This window comes from Pleurodeles waltl, chromosome 10, assembly GCF_031143425.1.
Source record: "Pleurodeles waltl isolate 20211129_DDA chromosome 10, aPleWal1.hap1.20221129, whole genome shotgun sequence".
In the NCBI taxonomy this organism is placed as follows: Eukaryota; Metazoa; Chordata; class Amphibia; order Caudata; family Salamandridae; genus Pleurodeles; species Pleurodeles waltl.
The window spans coordinates 838,126,850-838,149,838 of record NC_090449.1 but is presented as its reverse complement, the minus strand read 5'-3'; the positions used below and the strand labels follow the sequence as shown (position 1 = coordinate 838,149,838).

At 42.6% G+C, this 22,989-nt stretch overlaps 1 protein-coding gene across 1 annotated transcript in view; it reads right to left on the bottom strand.

The window, feature by feature from the left end:
• Positions 1 to 22,608, bottom strand: part of TMEM42 (transmembrane protein 42) — a 36,171-nt gene extending 13,563 nt beyond the window's left edge. Inside the window, exons 1-2 of the mRNA XM_069211511.1 lie at positions 21,982 to 22,608; positions 6,600 to 6,746 (exon numbers count right to left, since the gene is read on the bottom strand). Coding sequence (XP_069067612.1) covers positions 6,600 to 6,746; positions 21,982 to 22,167 — 333 coding nt within the window. The 5' untranslated portion in view covers positions 22,168 to 22,608. The remainder of the gene's footprint in view (positions 1 to 6,599; positions 6,747 to 21,981) is intronic.
• Between the last annotated feature and the right edge of the window lie 381 nt (positions 22,609 to 22,989).

The window sequence follows — 22,989 nt, the reverse complement described above, 5'->3', positions numbered from 1 at the left end:
CTGTGCGTGGAATCCTGGGCTTGCGGAGCGAAGTCACAAGCTCTGCGTCGATCCAGTGGGCGTTGCGTGGAATTTTCTCCTGCACACCAGGTGTTGCGTCGATTTCCCCTCTGGAAGTCAGACTGCGGCGTCCTAGGTCGGCTGTGCGTCGATCCGGTGGGCCGCGCGGCGAAGTTCCGGTCGCAGGCGCCGCGATCTTCTCCTTGCAAAGTCGCGCTGCGTCTTTCCAGTTCGATGTACAGTGAATTTCTCACCACGGGGCAGGCTGTGCGTCGGTTTTAGCAAGCTGTGCGTTAAATGTTTGCCGCACAAGGAGTCCAGTTGCAAGAGAGAAGTCTTTTTGGTCCTGAGACTTCAGGGAACAGGAGGCAAGCTCTATCGAAGCACTTGGAGAGCACTTCTTCACCACAGCCAGAGAGCAGCAAGGCAGCAGACCAACAACAAGGCAGCAGCCCTTCACAGAAAGCAGTCAGGTGAGACTTTGGGCAGCCAGGCAGTTCTTCTTGGCAGGATGCAGGTTCTGGTTCCAGTTATTGTCTCCAGGAAGTGTCCGAGTTTGAAGGGGCAGAGGCCCTGTTTATATACCCAAATGTGCCTTTGCAGCGGGGGAGACTTCAAAGAGTGGCTTAGAAGTGCACAATGTCCCCTTTCAGTTCAATCCTGTCTGCCAGGGTCCCAGTAGGGGGTGTGGCAGTCCTTTGTGTGAGAACAGGCCCTCCATCCTCCCAGATCAGGAAGACCCATTCAAAATGCAGATGCATGCAAGTGAGGCTGAGAATCCTGTGTTTGGGGTGTTTCTAAGTGAATGCAAAAGGAGATGTCACCGAAACCCAGCCAGACGTGGATTGGAAGGCACAGAAAGATTTAAGTGCAGAGAAATGCTCACTTTCTAAAAGTGACATTTCTAAAATGGTAATATTAAATCCAACTTCACCAGTCAGCAAGCAGGATTTTATATCACTATTCTAGCCATACTAAATATGACTTTCCTACTCCATTCAGCTCAGCAGCTACCACTCAAACAATGTATGAGGGCAGTCCCAATGTTAGCCTACGAAGGGAGCAGGCCTCACAGCAATGTAAAAACGAATTTAAGAGTTTTATACTACCAGGACGTGTAAACTACATAGGTACATATCCAACCTTTTGCCTACACAGCACCCTGCCCTATGGGTTACCTAGGGCATACCTTAGGGGTGTCATATATGTAGAAAAAGGGGAGTTTTAGGCTTGGCAAGTACTTTTAAATGCCAAGTCGAACTGGCAGTGAAACTGCACATACAGGTCTTGCAATGGCAGGCCTGAGACAAGGTAAAAGGGCTACTTAAGTGGGTGGCACAATCAGTGCTGCAGGCCCATTAGTAGCATTTAATCTATAGGCCTTGGGCACACATAGTGCTCTTTACTAGGGACTTATAAGTAAATGAAATAGTCCAATTGGGTAAGATCCAATGTTACCATGTTTAAAGGGAGAGAATATATGCACTTTAGCTCTGGTTAGCAGTGGTAAAGTGCGGAGTCTAAAAACCAGCAAAAACAGTGTCCAAAAAGTGGAGGGAGGCAGGCAAAAAGTTAGGGGTGACCATCCTAAGGCTGTAAGGTCTAACACTTGTTATATAAGGTGAACATTTACTCCACCCTCCTGCGACTACAGTTTTTTTTCTGTCAGACAAAATTTTCCTTTGGAAATCTGGTAGCGGTAAATATGTTCAGCAAGCTTGCTACAGGGTCTAGTCCTGAAGGATGGGCAGGGACTGATGCTCACTGTTTTGCTGAGTGGGAGGCGTATTTTTTAAAAGTATACAAAAAAGCTGTCTCGCACCAGGTAAGAATTCCAAGAGAGTAGGATGGGAAAAGTATGGTGTACAAAAATGGCAAAAGAGACACTACAGAACTATCACCTTTTAGCCATGTAATATTCACCTAGCAAAGAATTTGTGAGTTTAACTGCCCTCCCGGGTCTGCATTGGAAAGTCGTTTCCAACCTAAGACTCAAACCTGTTTCCGCAAGCCTTAAGGCACTACCAACAATTTCTTTGCTCTGCTAATTGGAAAAATATTGCCTAACTTTAATGAACCTACATTGTTCTGTAGGGCTCCTTAGCCCCGATAACACATCTTTGTTATTCAGTAAGCAGTGCCAGTTTGGAGTTTCTGTGAGCATTGAGAAGGAATATTGCTACTGTACAAGCAGTCCTGGGCATCTCTTCACAATGGGCTTACTGAGGGACGACTACAGGGAGTGCAGAATTATTAGGCAAGTTGTATTTTTGAGGATTAATTTTATTATTGAACAACAACCATGTTCTCAATGAACCCAAAAAACTCATTAATATCAAAGCTGAATATTTTTGGAAGTAGTTTTTAGTTTGTTTTTAGTTTTAGCTATGTTAGGGGGATATCTGTGTATGCAGGTGACTATTACTGTGCATAATTATTAGGCAACTTAACAAAAAACAAATATATACCCATTTCAATTATTTATTATTACCAGTGAAACCAATATAACATCTCAACATTCACAAATATACATTTCCGACATTCAAAAACAAAACAAAAACAAATCAGTGACCAATATAGCCCCCTTTCTTTGCAAGGACACTCAAAAGCCTGCCATCCATGGATTCTGTCAGTGTTTTGATCTGTTCACCATCAACATTGCGTGCAGCAGCAACCACAGCCTCCCAGACACTGTTCAGAGAGGTGTACTGTTTTCCCTCCTTGTAAATCTCACATTTGATGATGGACCACAGGTTCTCAATGGGGTTCAGATCAGGTGAACAAGGAGGCCATGTCATTAGATCTCCTTCTTTTATACCCTTTCTTGCCAGCCACGCTGTGGAGTACTTGGACGCGTGTGATGGAGCATTGTCCTGCATGAAAATCATGTTTTTCTTGAAGGATGCAGACTTCTTCCTGTACCACTGCTTGAAGAAGGTGTCTTTCAGGAACTGGCAGTAGGACTGGGAGTTGAGCTTGACCCCATCCTCAACCCGAAAAGGCCTCACAAGCTCATCTTTGATGATACCAGCCCAAACCAGTACTCCACCTCCACCTTGCTGGCGTCTGAGTCGGACTGGAGCTCTCTGCCCTTTACCAATCCAGCCACGGGCCCATCCATCTGGCCCATCAAGACTCACTCTCATTTCATCAGTCCATAAAACCTTAGAAAAATCAGTCTTGAGATATTTCTTGGCCCAGTCTTGATGTTTCAGCTTGTGTGTCTTGTTCAGTGGTGGTCGTCTTTCAGCCTTTCTTACCTTGGCCATGTCTCCGAGTATTGCACACCTTGTGCTTTTGGGCACTCCAGTGATGTTGCAGCTCTGAAATATGGCCAAACTGGTGGCAAGTGGCATCGTGGCAGCTGCACGCTTGACTTTTCTCAGTTCATGGGCAGTTATTTTGCGCCTTGGTTTTTCCACACGCTTCTTGCGACCCTGTTGACTATTTTGAATGAAACGCTTGATTGTTCGATGATCACGCTTCAGAAGCTTTGCAATTTTAAGAGTGCTGCATCCCTCTGCAAGATATCTCACTATTTTTGACTTTTCTGAGCCTGTCAAGTCCTTCTTTTGACCCATTTTGCCAAAGGAAAGGAAGTTGCCTAATAATTATGCACACCTGATATAGGGTGTTGATGTCATTAGACCACACCCCTTCTCATTACAGAGATGCACATCACCTAATATGCTTAATTGGTAGTAGGCTTTCGAGCCTATACAGCTTGGAGTAAGACAACATGCATAAAGAGGATGATGTGGTCAAAATACTCATTTGCCTAATAATCCTGCACTCCCTGTATGTGTGGGGGACGAATCTAATGCATGCTTCACAAAAGCCTATCATGCCAAGTTAATATATTATTTTGTATTTTGTGCAGGAGTCTGAACTCTAAATACGCTTAAGTGGCTGGACACAATAGAAAGGTGCCTCATAAAAGAGCCAATTCGCTTTTGTAAGTGTACTTCTATTCAAGCCACTGGACTCAAAATAGCACTGTGCTCGGTAAAGCAAAACCTCTTAAGTCAGCTATTTGTATCATGTGGGAGCTTAATTTAGCAAAGACTGTTAACCTTCTTTCCCTTTATGGGAATAATGGATTAAAATACCGAGCTAGTCAGATGTACTGGATGAAACTGGGGGAATTTCCTGACACCCACACGTTTAATATTATTAAGCTCATCTTCTGAAATGCCCCATAATACCAGAAAGCATTTCAATCCATAACTTTTAAAGAGACTTAATATTAAGAGCTGATTGGAACCAAAAACGGAGAAATATAAATACATCGGGGAAAGTTCATATCAAACCTCTGACTGTGGAAAGCATGCATCATGGTGGCAGTGAAGACTTGGGTGCAACTGCGACTCGGACTAGGTATCCCACAATAAACATAACAAGTCCCTTGTACCCTCTACAAAAGGGAATAACATCCGAAAGCCAGCACTCAGTATAAAGCTCATTTTCAGGAAGGATGCGGCTTCCAGGTGAACCCTCTATGCTTCCTGTTGGTTACCATATTTAGACCTCTGAACTTTCCATCAAGCAGCAGCTCAGCTCCGCGCCCCTTCTGGCACTGGTGATGTTGGGAATATTGAAAGCCATCAGGCCCATGAGTAGGAATCGTAGTAAGCACTAAGGGAGTGTCCGTCTGACTTTAACGCTCGTGGTTTGTTCATGACTAGCAACAACTGACTCCGTTGACGTTGTTTGTGTGTTTGTTCTCAATTTCTTTTATGCAGTAATATACACATTTGTGTCATTATTTTCTTTCAGCTCAACAACTGAAAAAAATATTCAGTCTTTTTGTGTAAGCCCATAATTTGATTGAAGCAATGACGAAAATATTGAAATTTGCTGCGAATGGAATTTGTTACACTAAAAAGCTGCTAATAAAAACTTCGGTATTATGGGTAACTATTTCTGGTTCCATTAGCCCAATCATCCATCTTTCCGTTCACACCCACCAAGCCTTAGGAAACACTTTTTATGGGTCAATTACAAGGTGCTGAATAATAAATCACGGCAAAACTGCACACTGCGTTACTGATGCAAGAAGGGGTTACCTTTACCAGGCCGTTATACGTTCTAACATCTGGAATGATGACTAACAAGTGGAAAGAGGTATTACTGCACAGTTTTCTGCATGTTTTTCCCCACAATCCGGTCCAATTCTCATGCATACTTCTGCACCCGTGTATCAGATGAATATGTTTCCAGGAAAGGATCAGACTACTTGTGATCCCATTTCGGTTGAAGTCCGGATTATCAATTGCGATTACTACAACAGCAGTTAGGGAGGCGCGAGAGCTGGTCAGGGCCTGCGTTTTAACCCTGTGTTTTCTCTGTTCAGATTCCCTTCCACAGTTTACCATGTTAGACCATCATAACTCTTAGTGTGGCAAACAGGTGTCATCTTGTGTTTATTTGTAAAGCGCACTATTATTCGTAAGGGTATCCTGGTGCTAAGTAGGTAAGTATGCCTAGTCCTACCTATGGTAGGTTCGTTGATAGAAAAGCCAGGTCCTCAACTTCTTTTACAATGCAAGAAGAAAGGAGGAAGAAACTCTAATATGGAGAGGGAAGTTGTATCATTCTTAATGCCTTATAAGCGATGTAAGAGAACCCTCGTCCTCCTGATTTCGTTCTGTGTAAGCGCGGAAGGTTGGCAAACATGAGTCCTGTGGAGCCGAGGAGTCTGGAGAGTTGGTGGAAGGAGATGCAACTGTTCTAGTAAGTGGGGCCTGAGTTGTGGAGTGCCTTGAACGTGTGTATGAGGAGTCTGACTGAGCACAGTGTAGCTCCTTGAGGTGTCGTGCAATGAGTGTTCTGTGTGGGATGGTAAATGTATTTTCCTCTGGTGGCGGCTGCACTGCTTCTGAAAGAATTGTGGGCTAAATAGGTCATTAGTGACAGTCCATGATATTTATATTTTATTTCCTTAAAAACAAAACCGTGCTCCGGAACCAGTTCTGAATGAAGCAATAATCACCCCTAGTAAGCAACAGCCAAAAATAAATCGTGCATGAGTGCAATGAATGTTAATTACAAGAATCAATGCTTCAACAAATGTGAAAGGGTCTATGCTGGGTTACACAAATCTAAAGTTATGGTCTCAAACCTGGGAAGTAATTGATACTCAGGCTCCGTTTTCGAAAAAAATTGTCTGCTTTGAAAGGCTGAGAAGGAATCACTTTTCACGGTGTGTAAGGTGGGTGTAATACTTCCATGTTTTCTTGATTAGTTATTGGCTTTTTCACTCACGTACTTCTAACAATAGTGTGATAACTTAAAAAACACTCATTCATTATTCTAAGCAGGTTTGTAAAGCTGGTAGAATGAATATGGCTAATCATTCTTTTTCAATTTAATGAGAAACATTATGCAGTTTCCAAAGGCCTGATTTATGATACCACTGGAAGACTACATATCAGGATTCCCATTAAAAATTAATTTAATAAAATGACAAAGGCAATGGAAAAATCATCCAGTATTTCAAAGATATTCTCCTCCATTAGATGTACCCTTCTCATTTCTGCCTTAATGAAAGGAGAACATTAGATAAGTGAGTAGCTTGGAATAGTTGACAGTCAACTTACAGAAGAAACGAAATTTGAGGCAGTTGATGTAACTGTTGCTGCTGCTGAAGATGAGGAAAACCTGAGGGCTTTTACGAAGAAAGTCCACATGACTGCATTAAAGGCAAACACGAGGCCGATGCATCCCAGAAGAAGCAATTTATGCAGCTACAAAGGGGGAAAAAAAAAGTTAAAATCTAAGATGTTTCTTGCTTCGAGTGGTTCAAATCTATCTTTGGCAGAACATATAATTACTCCAGGATGCATTTAGGAGATTATTTAAATGGCTTAGTATATTAAAACATAAGGACTGTCACTGCAGAGCATACAAATTGTTAATTCAGCTGTAATTTAATTTATCGATGCAAGAAAGTGGAGGAAATGTATTCACAAATATATGTGAATTACTACTTTGTAAAGACTGAGGTGCTTAATACGAGTTTGGTGGTATGTGTACCGCCATGGTGGAGGTGGCGGTCCCAACACCGTGGTACCAGTGGTTAAGACTGCCGCACTACGAGTGTTGCGGCTTGGCCAGAGCCAAACTACCACAACGCCGCCAGTCTGGCCAGTGCGGGCAGACCGCCGCAGCCGACAGGTGAGCTCCTCCGAGCTGGCGGCATGCCTAAGACCCCCGACCGTATTACAAGGCAGCAAACCGCCAGGCTTCTTGCGGCGGTCGCCCGCCACTAAAACTCTGGCAGTAACGCACCCAGCAACAAGAAACCTCATTCCTGCCACCGGCACACCCCCGCCCACTCCTCCGCACACACAGCCCCCACTTCTCCGCACACATACAGACACACACTCCCACTCCTCCGCACACATACAGACACACACAAATGCTTGCACACCCATTCTGACACACACACACTCACACACATATACATGCACACACATGCACTTATGACATACACCCCCTCCTGCCCCCCAACCATTTCAGTCAGGCCACCTACCTGTCTGGGCCACACAGCAGCTCACGTTGAGGTGGTCGTCTGGGAGAGGGTAGATGGTGGCAGTTCGAACTGCCAATGCTGCACTGCCGTGCAAGGACTGCCGTGCCCTATTGCTACTCATAATATGGCGAGCAGAGTCCTTGCGGCGTGGAGGTGCTTGTACTGCCTCTTCCTTGCCGTCAGTCGGCCTGGCGGTGGCAGTTTTCGGCCTGATTTTTGGCAGTCTCCTGTGTGTACTTATGATATGGCAGTCAGGAGACTGCCAGCACGGCTGTCTTTCCGAAATACCACCAGTTGTAATCAGCACCTGAGTCTGTGTTTACTAAATTCATCTGATCATCCAGGAACAAAATCAACAACTGAATTATGTATAGATGAACACTCTCACCATAAGAGACACTGATTATTATAGTTAGCATTGCATTAAAGTAACGCTACAAACCCCCCACTATTATCCATTTCAGATCCAGAGGTCTACCTCAGTCTTATGTGATGTCCCCTCACCTATGGGAATCTGGTTGTCAGACAGACACCAGGTCTTGAAACACAGCAATCCTCTCAGTACTCTGCGGAGTACTACCTTCTTTGGCCATAGAGGAATTGAAACAACAAGTGGGGTACAGAGGCCCCATGTTATACACCAAGATCAGATAGGCGATGTGGGATCAATGCCTGTAACTTCAGACCAGGTTTTGGGTGGTTCTTTTCCCAAGTATCCTTTCCAGGCTGTTCCACAGCCACAGTGTACAGTAATGCTTTTCACATAAGAGTAGTCTCCAGCCTGGAGGATGCACAACAGAAGCACAAAGAGGTGTGACGTTTCTGCACCAAGCTGTCATCAGACATTTGAAAGTGAAATCAGGGAAACACAAAAGGCTAGGCCACACCTAAAGCTTCCTCTCACCTTACACAACAGAGTCGCCAGATCCACCACTCTTTCCTACCATCAACCAAATGGCAGTATTCCTAGAGGCTTACCAGCAACTACATGCCAAGCAAATTTCCAAAGGAGCCCTTTCCCCACTCCCCTCACTTCACGGTCTAGGTCTTCTCACCTTTACATTTAGAAACATCAGTAACACATTTGCAGTCTGGGAAAACAACCTCACCTCCATTATTTCCAGGCTTGGGGTATCCAAAATAGATCGCAAATGTCTACTCTGGCTCACTCACAAGCTATGCATGTAAGACACAGGCTACACACACACAAACATGCATTTGTGGCAGATGTTGGGCAAGTGCATAGATGCAAAACTTTACAGCAGTGGCCATGATGCCTCCAATCCTGTGCCAGATGAAAAGGTCTGTCTACAACAATGAACTCACAGAACACAGTACACTGCCACCATCACTTTATGTGCTACAACCACAACAGGGACAGTAGTCGTCTGTCAGTCAATTATGGCATTTTTGGGGCACCCCTCCAGGTCAAAGAAAAAGTCTGGGATCTTGTTCATGTCAAGGGACTGGGATAGAGCAAGGCCTTTGCACACATGCAAGATTAGTGGGATGCTAGAGACAAAATCAAACAACAGGATAGTAGAGACATGCAGTTGAGCACTGAGCGCAATGGGAAAACAAATGTACATCCTGCACGGGAAAATCCTATCCTAACAAACTGGGGGCACATCCCCAGCCCCCATGCCCTTTAAAAAATGTACACTGGATTATCTGAACAACATGAATCAAGTTCAAACTTTTACCTATAAAGCAATGCACAACAACAAACCAGACAACTTGGCTAAAAAAATGTATCTGCTCTGTCTTCTTCTGTGCCACCTCCAATACAAATCTGAAGAAACTGGAGATTCCAAGACAAAGAAAAAGAAATCAAGAAGACTGACCTTCTCCCTTCACACCCCTAACCTCTGAAAATATATCCTCTCTTTCTGGGGCTGCTTACACAATTCTGATAGTCAGGAAAGAACACAAATCCCTCTTCTTCATTTTCCTTCCTTACTCCATTTTCCAGCTCATCCACATGATCTGTTTTGTGCATACCGATAATATTCCCCCAAACGCACTTAAGTAAACGTATATCCATGCGACTAAACCTGCACATCTTGTCATATAATCACTGATGTATGTAAATTGCTCCTAAGCCTTACCACTACGTTAAGTAAAAGCAAGGGCAATCTATGCTCTGAAATGTACTTCAGAAGTTGCAAAATCTGCCACAGAATTTTCAAATGAAAGTAAAGGAGGGGAACTAAAGGCCAGGGATGCAGATACTGAGAAGGAAATACAGGCAAGTACCAAAATTACTGGTGTGTTAGACAGCAGAGTTATGGATCTGAACAGTGTTCAGATGATACAGCTTTAAGCATAGGTCAAAGATGTGGCAAAAGCTCAAGTGGAAAGTGAAGATGTCTGAGTACTAAAATAGAATGCCTGGCAGTGCCTTACGATAAATCATTACCAACTGGAGTCCATAACAGCATGAGAGGTCCTCCCACGGTTTAGGAGAAAACATATGCCCATATTTATACTTTTGTAGCGCCGTATTTGCGCCACTTTTTGACGCAAAAACCGCGCAAACTTTCAAAATACAATTGTATTTTGTAAGTTTGCGCCGTTTTTTGCGTTAAAAAGCGGCGCAAATGCGGCGCTAAAAAATTATAAATATGGGCCATAGTTACAGTAGAGGGATAATTAGCCAAGGAGAAGGAGAGGTCAGTAACAGGTCAAAAGGTGTTGCCATTCCCTAGTATGAGTGGGAAAACAAACCTGCAAGGTAAAGAGCTGCCAATAATAAGAGGGAATGTTAAGACAAACTATGAAAGCTTCGCTCTGGCATCCAAATAGAATGTGACTGATGCACGATGGAAAGGCTCAGGTGTTTATCCAAAATGAAACTTCCAAGGAGTTCCTGGAAACTGTCCTGGAGATTGAGAAGAAGAGGTAAAAGAACTACCAGCAGAGGGTGGGAGAGGAATAGTGATGGTGAGTCCATTCCTAGAATGTAATTTACTTTTGAGATACGCTTGATTCCTTCTGTCTTCCAATCTCATACTGGTTTGCCTTCTTCTTCCACCTGCGAAGCAAACTGGGTTTACCAAGTTGGGTTTTGGAAGTTATAAGTATCTGTAACGATAAGACCTAGAGTTGAAAGCTATCTAGAAGCCTTGACGTATGCCGTTTCATCTTTTACGCATGTCGGTAAGTATGCACTTGCTAATAAAGATGTTAACATAATATAAAAGTAAAATGCGTTCCAAAGCAGGAATGTTAGAAGAGAACTCACTACGGCCGAAGGGTTACCAAGAGGTTACAGTAACCTTAGCTTTAACCACTGATTTCAGTTCCTAAACTGCCTTACCAGCCTTATGTAAGGCTCTTTGAATACATTAAGCTATTTCAGAATTACCTAACTGTCGCACAGACATACACTCCACGTGTGTGCACTTAAGGCTACATTGCCCCTTTCTGCAGGAGTATCCTTTAGTAACTTCTCACAGCTATCGCCTTGAAGTTGGTGGTACAATCTAGTTTGGCACTACTCCACGACACGGAAGAAAAAGAGCCCCAATGTTATTTGTTATACCATTACAGACATAAATCAAAGTGCCTCAATTGCCTTGTGTGCATTATTGACATGCCAGTGAAGCACACTTTCATACATCCCAAAAGTGGGCACTTTATTAGCGTAATTAGTGTATATAGATTTAATACATTAGAAGGACTGTGAAAGATAAAGGCTAAAGAGGATTTTACAGGCATGTAATATGAAATTAGGCTGGAATATTTGGAGATTTTGGGAAAACTATCTGTCTCTTTATTGTATTACACTCTTAATATTTTACAAACAATAGATATGCATTTGTGTGCTTAACCATGACAGGTGTTGATAGAGTCACTGGGATTTTTATTTACAACCACTGAAGTGGGTTGAAAAAGGTCATGGGTCTCTGAAAGGGACTTGGCCAAAGATGCTTAACAAGGGAACCTTTTAACAATCTTGACCTGTGTTATTAAGGACTTCCTTTTCTCCCCCGCTTCACCATCTTTTCGCTCTTACACATACATTCCATTCCTCAATGCACTGCATTTTTCCCTTTGGTGTTGCCAATATTGTGACAGCTGCATACCTCCTTCACACACTTCCCATGTAATCATAATTAAATTTGACACGTATGTGACCATCACATTTTGCACTCTGCCGAAAGGCCACGGTTTGGATGAACATGCCATCTGAACACTTTATTAACCAGTGTAGCTCCACATTTCTCAATCATAAATACCCATTCACGTCATGAACTCACCCAGACACCTAAAGGTGATGTATGTAAAATACAAAGACTCATAATGTTGCATTATGAACAAAGCTATACACTGCCATTTCCATTTCGACCTGTTAAAATGACCCTTGTGACAAGCCAAAACCTTCATTTTCAATATTATAAGTCACCTCTAGGGAAGTCTTTAAATGTACATAGGGCAGGCTGTATGGTATTTAAAAGTAGGACGTCTATTTAATGGTTTACATGTCCTTGCAGTGGAAAACCACCACCGTCATTTTTATGGAAAAGCGCAAAGCGCTCAGTCCATTCAGTAATCTCTCTTTGGGCTTCAAACCATGCCCAAGCCACGTCAGTCACTTACATTGGTTTGAGGGCTTGCCTTTTAAAATCTGCTTGCTTTCATTTGTGAAAGGCATGCATACGTCATACCTTTTCTGGTGTTTAGCCAACCTACACAGCACCAGTAAACTACTAGAAACATACGAGGCTCGCTGTTTTGATCCGGGGGTCCGGACTACTTTATCTGTTTATTTTCCACGCAGCGCCATTGCGCTGCATATTACATAGCGCCATCGCGCTGCGTTTTTTTTTCTTTACACCGCTAATATCTCTAACTCGAGCAAATGCGAGACCCGTTGCATTGAAAATGCTTGTTTACTGTGGAAAGGATATATCTTTCACTTGCTAACACTGGTTTACACTATTACATTTAATAAGTGCTAAATTCAGTTTGGGAACAGCTACAAAAATTATTTCAGGACTCATTTTAATTATAATTTAAAATCCAATTCAAAGGTCAGTTTAGTGTTTACATTACTATTCAGGAAAGACCTGTTTACAACTTGTCTTGTTCCTTCCTAAAATCAAAAGGCCTCTCTGCCAGTGTCCAACTGTCACATGACTACTGATGGCTCCCCTGTGGGAAGATGTGTATTGCTCCCAGACAGTGGATAAAGGGCCCAATGTGATGAGAGGGACTTTCTCTCCTCGAAAGGATGGCCTGAGGGGTTGTGGCCAGTCTTTTCCTGAACTTCAACGGATGCCTACACTGTCACTGATGGATGAAGCTCCAACATGGGCCTCCCTCAATATTTACATTCTAGACTGGCTTGCTACAATCACAGTGTGAAGGGGGCTACGCACAACTGTTTTAGAAGGTAGACAATGGATTGGCCACCACCCACAGGCTGGCACTGGGCATAAAAATGGTATTCTAAGAATTATTCTCAAAATAGTCCTGGGCCTGAGAAGAATCAGAAGGACTGCTCTGCTGTCTGGGAACCTGAAGGAAGACCAGACCTGCTTGACTTGAACCAAGAAAGTACTCCACGAGTCAGTTGGTGGACCTCCTGTTTGACCATCAGGGCTACAAGGAGCTTCCAGAGGACTTTTCCTCCTTTCCAGCTGCCAGTCCCAGCTGGACCTGACCTGGTCTCCCCTGCAGGCCTCTGTTAGATTGTGTCCTGACCCCCAGTACTGTTCTCAAGGTCCTGGACCATCTTCTGTGGTCAGAGTGCAGTCCTCACTGTCTAACTGAAAGCTCCACCACACTTGATGCTGAGCATCGATGTTGAGCAGCACCTGATCATCATGATTCACTCCAAGCATCAATGCCAACAACCTCTGACAACTGCTTCACCGGGCCTGACTCAGAGTAGCCTCTGGTCTACTTAGAGACCTTGCGCAGTGGCTCCCCATTGTCATTGAGCCTTTCCTCTGACCCAGTCTTCTGCCTGGCTCCCCGGAAGACTTTCTGCCTCTTTAAAATGTTCTAAGTCCAAGTGTAACTTTCTGACCTGGATGAACAGGATCCTTGTATTCGACTGACGATCCATCACGGTCAGCCTTAACTCTTGACTTTGACCCGGTCTAGCAGGAACAGATCCTCGCAGTTGGCACTTTTAGCTTTTTGACACTATTTTTAACTCGAACTTTAAAAAATCATATCTTCGGTTCTACATTTTGGATTTTTGTCAGTTGCATGTCTTTATATTTATTAAAATACCCTCTATTTTTCCAAATTGGTTTGGGATTTCTTTTGTGTTGTGTTTTCACTTTATTACTGTTTAAACACTTCATAAATGCTTTCGGTGACTCAGACATTAGCAGAAGGTGACAAATTATGTCTCAAGTATGTAGAAAAGCTGCGCTGACAAGTATTTTAAAAGTGCTCACATTTTCATTTGTGGTGGTCACAATTGTGCCTACCGGTTTTAACAATGTGTGAATAAGATTTAAATAATGCCACAGTATATTTTAGACTCTAGACTAATTGCTAGTATCAAAACAAATTTGGTTTTCTAATGTTTAATGTACGATTTATACGTTTAAATAGACGTGTGCATAAAATTGAATGCACTTCTCTGTTATATATAATGTGATGCACTAACAAAGTTTTACAGTGTATAATGAAATGTTTTACTTATTCTGATGGTTTATTATTAATGCTAAATTTACAAGTTGCATATTATGTGTGTTTTATTAATATATTAATGCACTGATATAACTTGTGTTAGCATAACTAGGCCTGTAGAGCTCATGTTTGCAGTCATGTAAAAATGATGAATCATTGTTCTTTCTAACATGACATTTTCTCCTAGCTTCCGTTCCCATGCGGAGTTCAATTGCACAGAGACTTTTAGTTTAGTAACCTTGAAAAACGAACAACCACGCCTGAGGGCATTAGGTGAAATAATTTGTTTCAACTGACATACGGATTCACATGGGACTGAGGCAAGTCCATTGTAAACCCTGGGAAGAAACTGTATTATTGCAAGTGAAAGCAAATTGTTAGAGAACCGTTTGAATTCACACTAAAGGAGGAGATGATCCCAGACCGAACCTGATAAAATACCGGACTGTAACCTGACATTTGATTGATTTTGTGATTGGATGATGCCCCTTTTGCACGAAGTGAGGCCACTGAACTGACAAATCAGAACCATTTGAGTGCTTTTCGCTAGGGATAAACTTCAGAAGTTTCAGACAGTATTTCCTCAGCTCTCGGGCCCTCTTGAGCCCTAGCTCTCACTTTCCTGATGATGCCTGACTAGACTTTGCTGCTGATCTGATTCTTTGCTGATGAAGAATCCTTGAACCTAGTCCCTTGGAAAGGTATATCTCCCTGCTGATTGCCATTTCCCTTGACATGTTTTTTTTTTCTAGAATAGAGGCTAGCATTCTGACACTCACCTATTTTAATTTTCCTGTTAGTAATCTATAGCCCTAGATATATTTTTTCCAAATGATTTTTGTCTTCTTTTGCCTGCATGTGTTGGCCCATACACATGCGTTTCCTAATTTGGTTAGCTGTAGGGATAACCTATGTCCAACCCAAAGTTGCATATTCTGCTTAATTGAACTTGACTAATGTTGATTCAATCTGACCTGTGACATGTTTCTGTGTTTTAAATTATTTCCTTAATGATATGTATTATTTTTCTTGAATGCTTAATTGTGTTAATACTAATTTTATTAAATTTGTTTCGCCGGTTTCCGCAGCCAATGGTGTCGATATATCTTTATAATCTGTACAGCCTTCATGACATCAGCTTTGTGGGTGTAAAATAAAGCTTTTAACATTTTCCTCTGCTTGGAGTTTTCCTTCCATGGCCACATTGGTCATGGTGTCAATGTAAATTTGTGTATGAGTCACCATACTCTTTCTGGGGCAAAAGCTCAGTCGATATCGGTGAAACTTTTGATTTCTGTGAAGGATAAAAAACGGGCTTGCAATGCATTGCATCTAGGTTAAGCCTAACTGCTCTTTGCCAACGTTCCAGAATGGTGCAGCACAGATTTATTTATTGACTTTAGTTGTTCACCCTGACAAGAATCATGATTGTTGATTGAGGTGGGTTCTCACCCCCCTCAGCAAATAATCCAACTACTTACAAAAATAAAGTAAATTTGGATTATAATGGAAATCTGAACAGTGACTGTATTGCTGACTTGGATTACTGTAGTAGCTCTATTCATTTTTCAGAAAGATCACCCTGACAAGAATCATGATTGTTGATTGTGGTGGGTTCTCATCCCTCAGCAAATAATCCAACTACTTACAAAAATAAAGTAAATTTGAATTATAATGGAAATCTGAACAGTGACTGTATTGCTGACTTGGATTACTGTAGTAGCTCTATTCATTTTTCAGAAAGATCACCCTGACAAGAATCATGATTGTTGATTGTGGTGGGTTCTCACCCCTCAGCAAATAATTCAACTACTTACAAAAATAAAGTAAATTTGAATTGTAATGGAAATCTGAACATTGACTGTATCGCTGACTTGGATTACCGTAGTAGCTCTAGTATTCATTTTTGAGAAAGAGATCAGTATGTGAGATGTGTCCTAAAACACTGTATTCTGTTGTTTAGAATTCTATCAATTTTTAAAATTTGAAGAAAAGTACCTTTTCCTTCAAGGTGAACTATGTTTCATGTCTGTCACTTAGTAAATTTACCAATATCATTATTTTTGCACAACCTGCTGCTATGTTTGTTGTTTTGCTTGTAAAATAGGGGCATGCATGTGGGGCCTGATAAGGTCCTATTTCAATATCAGTGCCAATGTGAACAGGACGCCCCCAACTCCTACTCCCACAAAATCTACGATGCATCAACACATGATTAATATCAATGGTAGAACAGAATACAAACTCAGCAAGTAACCGTAGCAAGTGATCTTGGAAACAGAAAGAGATTATCTCCAAAATGGGAGTTTATGTATCGTGAAATGGAAAGCCCACGTAGTTTGAAATGTTTTGATGGGGGAAAAAAAGAAAGTGTTTGGGTCTTGGGCCAATTAAGTTCTCACACTGCTGTCTTACCTTTAAGCAGCTTTTTTATATTTGAGATCCAAGAAAGAGTGAGGCTTTGGTTGTGTGGGGTATTTGTTTGGCTGATAGTTAGTGAGGTGCAGGTAGGCAGAAAGAGTGTCAGAGATGCAGATTTTAGGGCTCTGCTGACGTATTTGTCTCAGTGCATAAGGAAGCATGTATAGCAGCCACACATGTTGGGGTTGCTCTTTGTGTTGGAAGCAGTGAAGGAAATGAGGGGGATCCAGCCCCGGCAGCTAATATTGATCTGGATCCAGAATCCGTATTAGACGAAGTTAAATTTTCTGAATTTGTCCTGGTGTCATTTGCTGAAACCAGGACACATTCAGCAGTGCCTGCATGTTGTCTGCTTTACATTCCTAGCAACAACCTGCAGGCCGTGATAGGGCTTTCTTATTTTCACAACCAACTGGGCACGACACAAAGGCCTGATTTAAAGGGCCATTAGTGTTCTTTATAGTCAAGTATCGTCCTAGCTGGAAGGAATGTGGAGCCTGACACCTAGATGCTGATGCAATGAAGGACAACAAAGGCACACAGCCTGTTATCACTTCTCATGTATGTAGGGCAAAATATGATTTTAAGGCCGTTTTTTTTACTTTGCTCAAGCCCTGTATATAACAGATGAAAATGCACTGTACGGATGTCAGATGTATCTTACCCCGTATTCATTTTAATTAAAATATAATTCTTTAATACCATCACTCAAACCAATGTAGGGTTTCAGAGAGCTTTACATCACAGGCAGACATTATACAGAAATAATAAATCATACAAGTTGTAAATCAATCGACAGGAAATGTTACATAAACCAAAGAGCATTACAGGTGTAGAAGTCACATATCACCCTTACTGGTAAGATTGATTTGTCAGGAGAAACACAAAGTCAGGACTTAAAATTTAGTACAATGGTTGGGGTTGTACTAATAGCACTTAATTCACAATCTGGAAGAGATACATTTTTTGAGTCTGGTGTGCCTGGAATCACACTTTAAAATCACAACTTAGGGTTAAGTCTGATTTTAAATTGCAATTCTGGGCAGGATGGGAGGGTGGAGCTGGACACAGACCACTTACACCTGAATAGGCTGTGTCCTGTTCACACACAAAGGGCTGCATACCCCATATATTGAGCCTGGAGCCAGGGCAGGAAGGACAGGGACTCTGTGAACTTCAAATACATCTCTTTGACATCCCCCCACTTCAAAGGAACAAATGGGTATAAGTACTGGACTTCTGACAACGCAACCCAGTACACTTGTGGATAGGACTGCTGTGCTGCTGAAAGGACTATCACTCTGCTTGACTGCTACACTGAAGCAGCAGCTGCCTTGGTGTGCTGACCTGCTGGCTTCTGCTCTCCTACCTGTGAAAAAAGACCTGGACCTGCACCTCCATTCTGCTCCCAGAATCCCAGGGTGACTGAAAGGGCTAGGCTGCTGGCCTCCTGATCTCAGCCTCTGTGACGTAACAGGCTCCTCACAGCTACTGGACCCATCTTCAATGGGTTTTGGATCCCCCAGAACCACTGTCAGGACCTGGACCTTTGGTGTGGAGCTACAGTTTTTGAAGACAAACCGTGGGCTGTTCACGAACGCAAAAGTGCCCATACACACTGAAACCTTGAAGCTTGCCCGCAAATTCATCGCAAGCAGCTACAAGGTCCTCTTGTTGCACAAGTATTGCTGCAAAGGGTCCAGCCTGCCAGTCTGTGACGTTCAGCCGACGTGTCATGTCCCACTGACCGTCGTCAGTGACGCCCTCCCTGCTTCCGGTAAATTTCTTCCCCACAAATGGGAACCTTGGCCCAGCTCTTGAGAAGTTGGGACTTCAGCAGGACTAATCTGGGAAGTGATAAGAGGAATCTCCACCTGTCACAAACCTTTTTTTAAATGTTTTTTTCTTTCACAAGGCTTTATCTTTTAGTTTCTATTTGGGGAGAACCGGTTTGGTCTAGATCACTGATAATTACAATTATTTTAGAAGCTACATTCCAAGATAAATATGGTCATGACCCATGATATGGTTCCTATGCTATAGAGACATCCCCACTTGTCGATCTGGGTGAAAAAAGAATCTCTAATAGTGTTAGGACCTGAAGAAGGTGGTTGAAAATATTTGCGGGCTACTAAATGTGCGTTGACCAGTTACTGCAAACCCAGTTCATGACATATCAAGGAAGGCTAAAGAAGAAGGGTCTCCATTATATCAATGTACAATTTATGTAGCTCTGTGGGGTGAAGGGTGAGTCAACATGGAGTGTATGGGAGATTGTGTATGAGTGGTAGAGTGTTTAATGAGTGGGGTGTTGCATATTTATACTGCTGTGTATTCTACTATGATGATTTTTTTTTTTATGTACATCATTTATGATTCATATCAATTTTTAGAAAATTAAAACACGTTTTTTCTGTATAAATAACTAAAAAGTGATAGAAAATAAATGAAATACACATGTAATAGTTATTTGTAGGTATATCCAAGTAGGACTTAAGTCCACTGTTTGAAATATATATGTTAAGTGGGAAGTATCAATTTTTATTATAGTCTGCTGTTTTTCCCCTTTCCTGAACCGGAGGTTACTTTTTTGTGGTTGCCCTTATTTCACATGACCTTATCTGGGACTGTATCCGACCTGCGCTCCATCGCAGTTAGCTTGAATATTTGACTTTGACCCAGTCCAGAGCGACAAGATATCCGCGGTTAGAGCTTTTAGGCACTATATTGCAGTTTATTGTTTAACAATTCAGAACTCAAGTTCAACTTATTGATTTTTGGTCATTTTGCTCTTGGTTTATTTATTAAATTAAGTCCTATTTTTCTAACCATGTGTGGTACTTTTTGTGTGGTTTTTTCAATGTTTTACTGTTTGAAGTGTTACACAAATACTTTATACAATGCCTCTTAAGTTAAGCCTAATTGCTCTGTGCCAAGCACCATAGGGTGAGCACAGGTTGATTTAGGGTGTGTTTGTGAAGTGCATTGACTAGGATTGTGGTTGCTGCTTTACTAGTGTTTTCACCCTCGTCAACCAGTAAACCAATTTCTAACAATATGTATTTGTGTGGAAGCAAAGAATTGTGCAATAGTATTGGCATAGGTTAAAAGGTCAGATGACAGTTGCATTGTCAAACCAGACCTAAATATCCAGGAAGGTTACTGACTGCCTTCCTCCCAACTGTGCTGCTGACAGAGCAAAACACCATATGTTATCTAGGACTCTTCAACATCATTACAATGTTATGTGTGTGGCACTGAAACCTAAAGCTCAGCAGCTGGATAAACTAACAAAATGGTCACAGCTATGTGAAGGGGAAGCATTTTTTGTGGAGGCGCACAACCTGTGCCCAATCAAAACTTGAACTAATGGATCCCAACATGTTAGCGGAGCTAAAACCTCTCTCCTGGTGATTCTCAAATATTTCTCTGGTGACAGTTGCACTGTCAAATCAGAGCATAAACATGATCGCTGCATGAAAAGAAGTAACTCACTCCTATCTGCATAAAATATGAAGCTGTGATCTCCATGTTACATGATGTGCTTTGCAGCAGGCATATTAACCCTTTGTGCTATTTCGAGTGAAACTGTGACTAGACACACTACATATCTCTGCAGCAAGTGCAATAACCAATAGAATTATCACTCTTAATATCCACTGAAAAGCTCTGGGTACAGAAAGCTCTCCGCAACAGGTGTCTTAGCCCTGTAAGATATTTTAAAATGCTGCCTCTTTGTTACCAATTAAGTGTGCCAGAAATGATTTCCAGTAGGCATGGGTGAACTCCACGAAGTGTGAAAAAACTCTGCAATGCTACATGGAGTTCCCCGAGTGGCGGAGTTTGGGAGAGTGTCACTGTTCGCACCGATTGTCAGTGCCAGGAGTTTCCCCCCGTCGTACAGCAAAATCAGTGCCAGCTGCATCACATGGAGTGCCAGAGGGCGCTAACTTCTTTCATTAGACTTTAGATTTTCTACTCAAGGTGCAGCTCCCTCAACATGAGCGACAGCTTTCTCAACGCGGGCAGTAGCAACCTGCCATGACCGCCCATGTTCAGAAATCTTGCTTGTGCTCACCAACATAGCGATTTCTCTCCCTCGTGCTTGCCAACTTAACATTGGCGAACCACACGAGAGAACGAAACTCCTCTCAGTATTGCTTTGCAGAGTTTTTCAGAACTCCACAAGAAGTATACAAAACTTCACAAACTCCGCCAGCGCACTGGAATTCTTCACCCACCCCAATTTACAGCCAAAATTTTTCCTGCTGCCAATTTCTCTGTAGCAGCTTTAAAATATAAATGTGTAAGTTCTTTGTCAGACTATGCTTTTCATGTCTCCTCCCCTTTTCTTCAGCTGCACCTTGACACCCAATTTACGGGTTCCTGGAGTAAAGTGTTCCCAATTCCTGCACTAGATGAAAGCCTTCATTGGTGATCTTCATGCTTTACCTGTCTTCAATAGGAACTTGCCCTGCAGATGCCATGTGGTACCTTTGCTTTGTGTGCTGATAAGCATTTGTGCATTACAAAAGCGGAAGAAAACATCTTCAGTTTAAGAATCAGTTGGTGATGCCAACTTTTTAGGCCTGGCTTGAAATTATGGATGTCCATTATCGCAATAACTATTGTTGGAGAATACTGGCAGAAACAAGCAAGTATTCTGGCACCTGCACTTCTAGTTTTCCATTTCAAGAACTGATTGACATTGGCTGTTTGATGAATCATTCCACTTCCTGTGGAATGCTTGCGTCACAATGCGTGAGAAACTATGATAAAATTCAAAGTTACCCTTAACCATCACACTTTTTGCCACAGTCAATCTTTATATGGCCAATGTGCATCTACGAGTTTGGCTAGGTAAAGCTCAGTGCAGCGAATATGGAAAGAGGCAGGGCCAGCTTTAGCGCTGGTGGCTCCCTGTGCAATAGTCTTTTTTGGCACGCCCCACCCCTTGACCACGTCCTCGGATTTGCTCACTACCCACAGCAAATGTGCCCCTCATGTCTCCATTATGCCCCTCCACACACATTTCATTTGTTTTAAAGCGCTAGTAAAGGCTGGATTTACTAATCCGTTCAGCTATCCACATTAAATATTGTTCTGTTCTTTGAAGCAGGCACATTAACCCTCTGTGCTACTTTATGGCGAGTCAAAGCTGAAGCTAGATGAAACTCCCATCCCTCTTCCTTGCAGGAACATTAATTTCAAGAGGTAGCTTGACATTTTAGTTGCTTCCTGAAGGCTGGATGCACAAAGAACTTTTCAGCAGGTGATTTTAGATGCAAGTTTCGTATGTAATTCCTAAATACAGCGCCCCCCTGAGGTCAGCCGACCCTGGAAAGATGTACAGGTGCACCAGCACAACTTACCGACTCACACATTGCCGTGGCATCTGTTTGCCAAACCGTGGCTGTCGAGATGCACACTTCCCTCAGGTGACCCGTACCCAGTGCTAACTTTGCCGAAGCGGATGCCAGGGCTCCCATCATGCCTGCAAGAATGGCAAAAAAGACGCCCACAGCCGTTACGGGTGACCCTCTGCGCAGAACATCCATGGCAAACAATTGCTTGAAACTGCAGTCCCTAGTATGTTGTGTCTCCTTCCTTCCGCATAGAAGCACTCCCGCACCTTCTCTAAGCAGGCGGATCCCTGACTTTTTGCTGAGTGAGTTTTATCGCCCCTCACAGTAAGTTGGAATCCAGGTCCAAAACAGAGGGAAGACCTTAGCGATCCATGCATGATAAATGACCAATGCACATGAAGTTGCTCTTCGCTTCCGCGAGCCAGACCTGATTGCGACTGTATTCCCTGGCTATTTTGAGACGCTCTCAGCCGACAGTAGCCACCCGGACTCTAAATACGTAACTAACGTCGCTCTCATCGTTGCTTTCGATCGCTCTCTTCGGAACTGCTGTTTTGCTCCATTATTTTTCTCGTTGGGCTCAGACTGTTCTGCTAGTATAAGGTGCCGCAGATTCCAACTTCCGCTCTCAATTTTGACGTAACGTAGTCAGGTTTCCTGATAGAGCACGTCTGACTGCAGTGTGGTAGTGTGTTCCATTGTGTGGCGTGATGTTTATCGGTCTCATTCACTTAATATTTATTGTTTGGTGAATGAAAACCTTTTACATGTTTCGATGTATTATGCAAATGACCTGATATTTAAAACATTGTATTTTAAAAATTATTAAAGTACTACTACATTACTTCACTAGTAGGCAGTGCTTTAACCCCTTCGCTGCCAGGCCTTTCCCCCCTCCTGTGCCGAGCCTTTTTTTGGCTATTTTTGGGCAGGTCGCGCTTAGGCACTCATAACTTTTTGCTCACATAAGCTACCCACGCCAAACTTGCGTCCTTTTTTTCCAACATCCTAGGG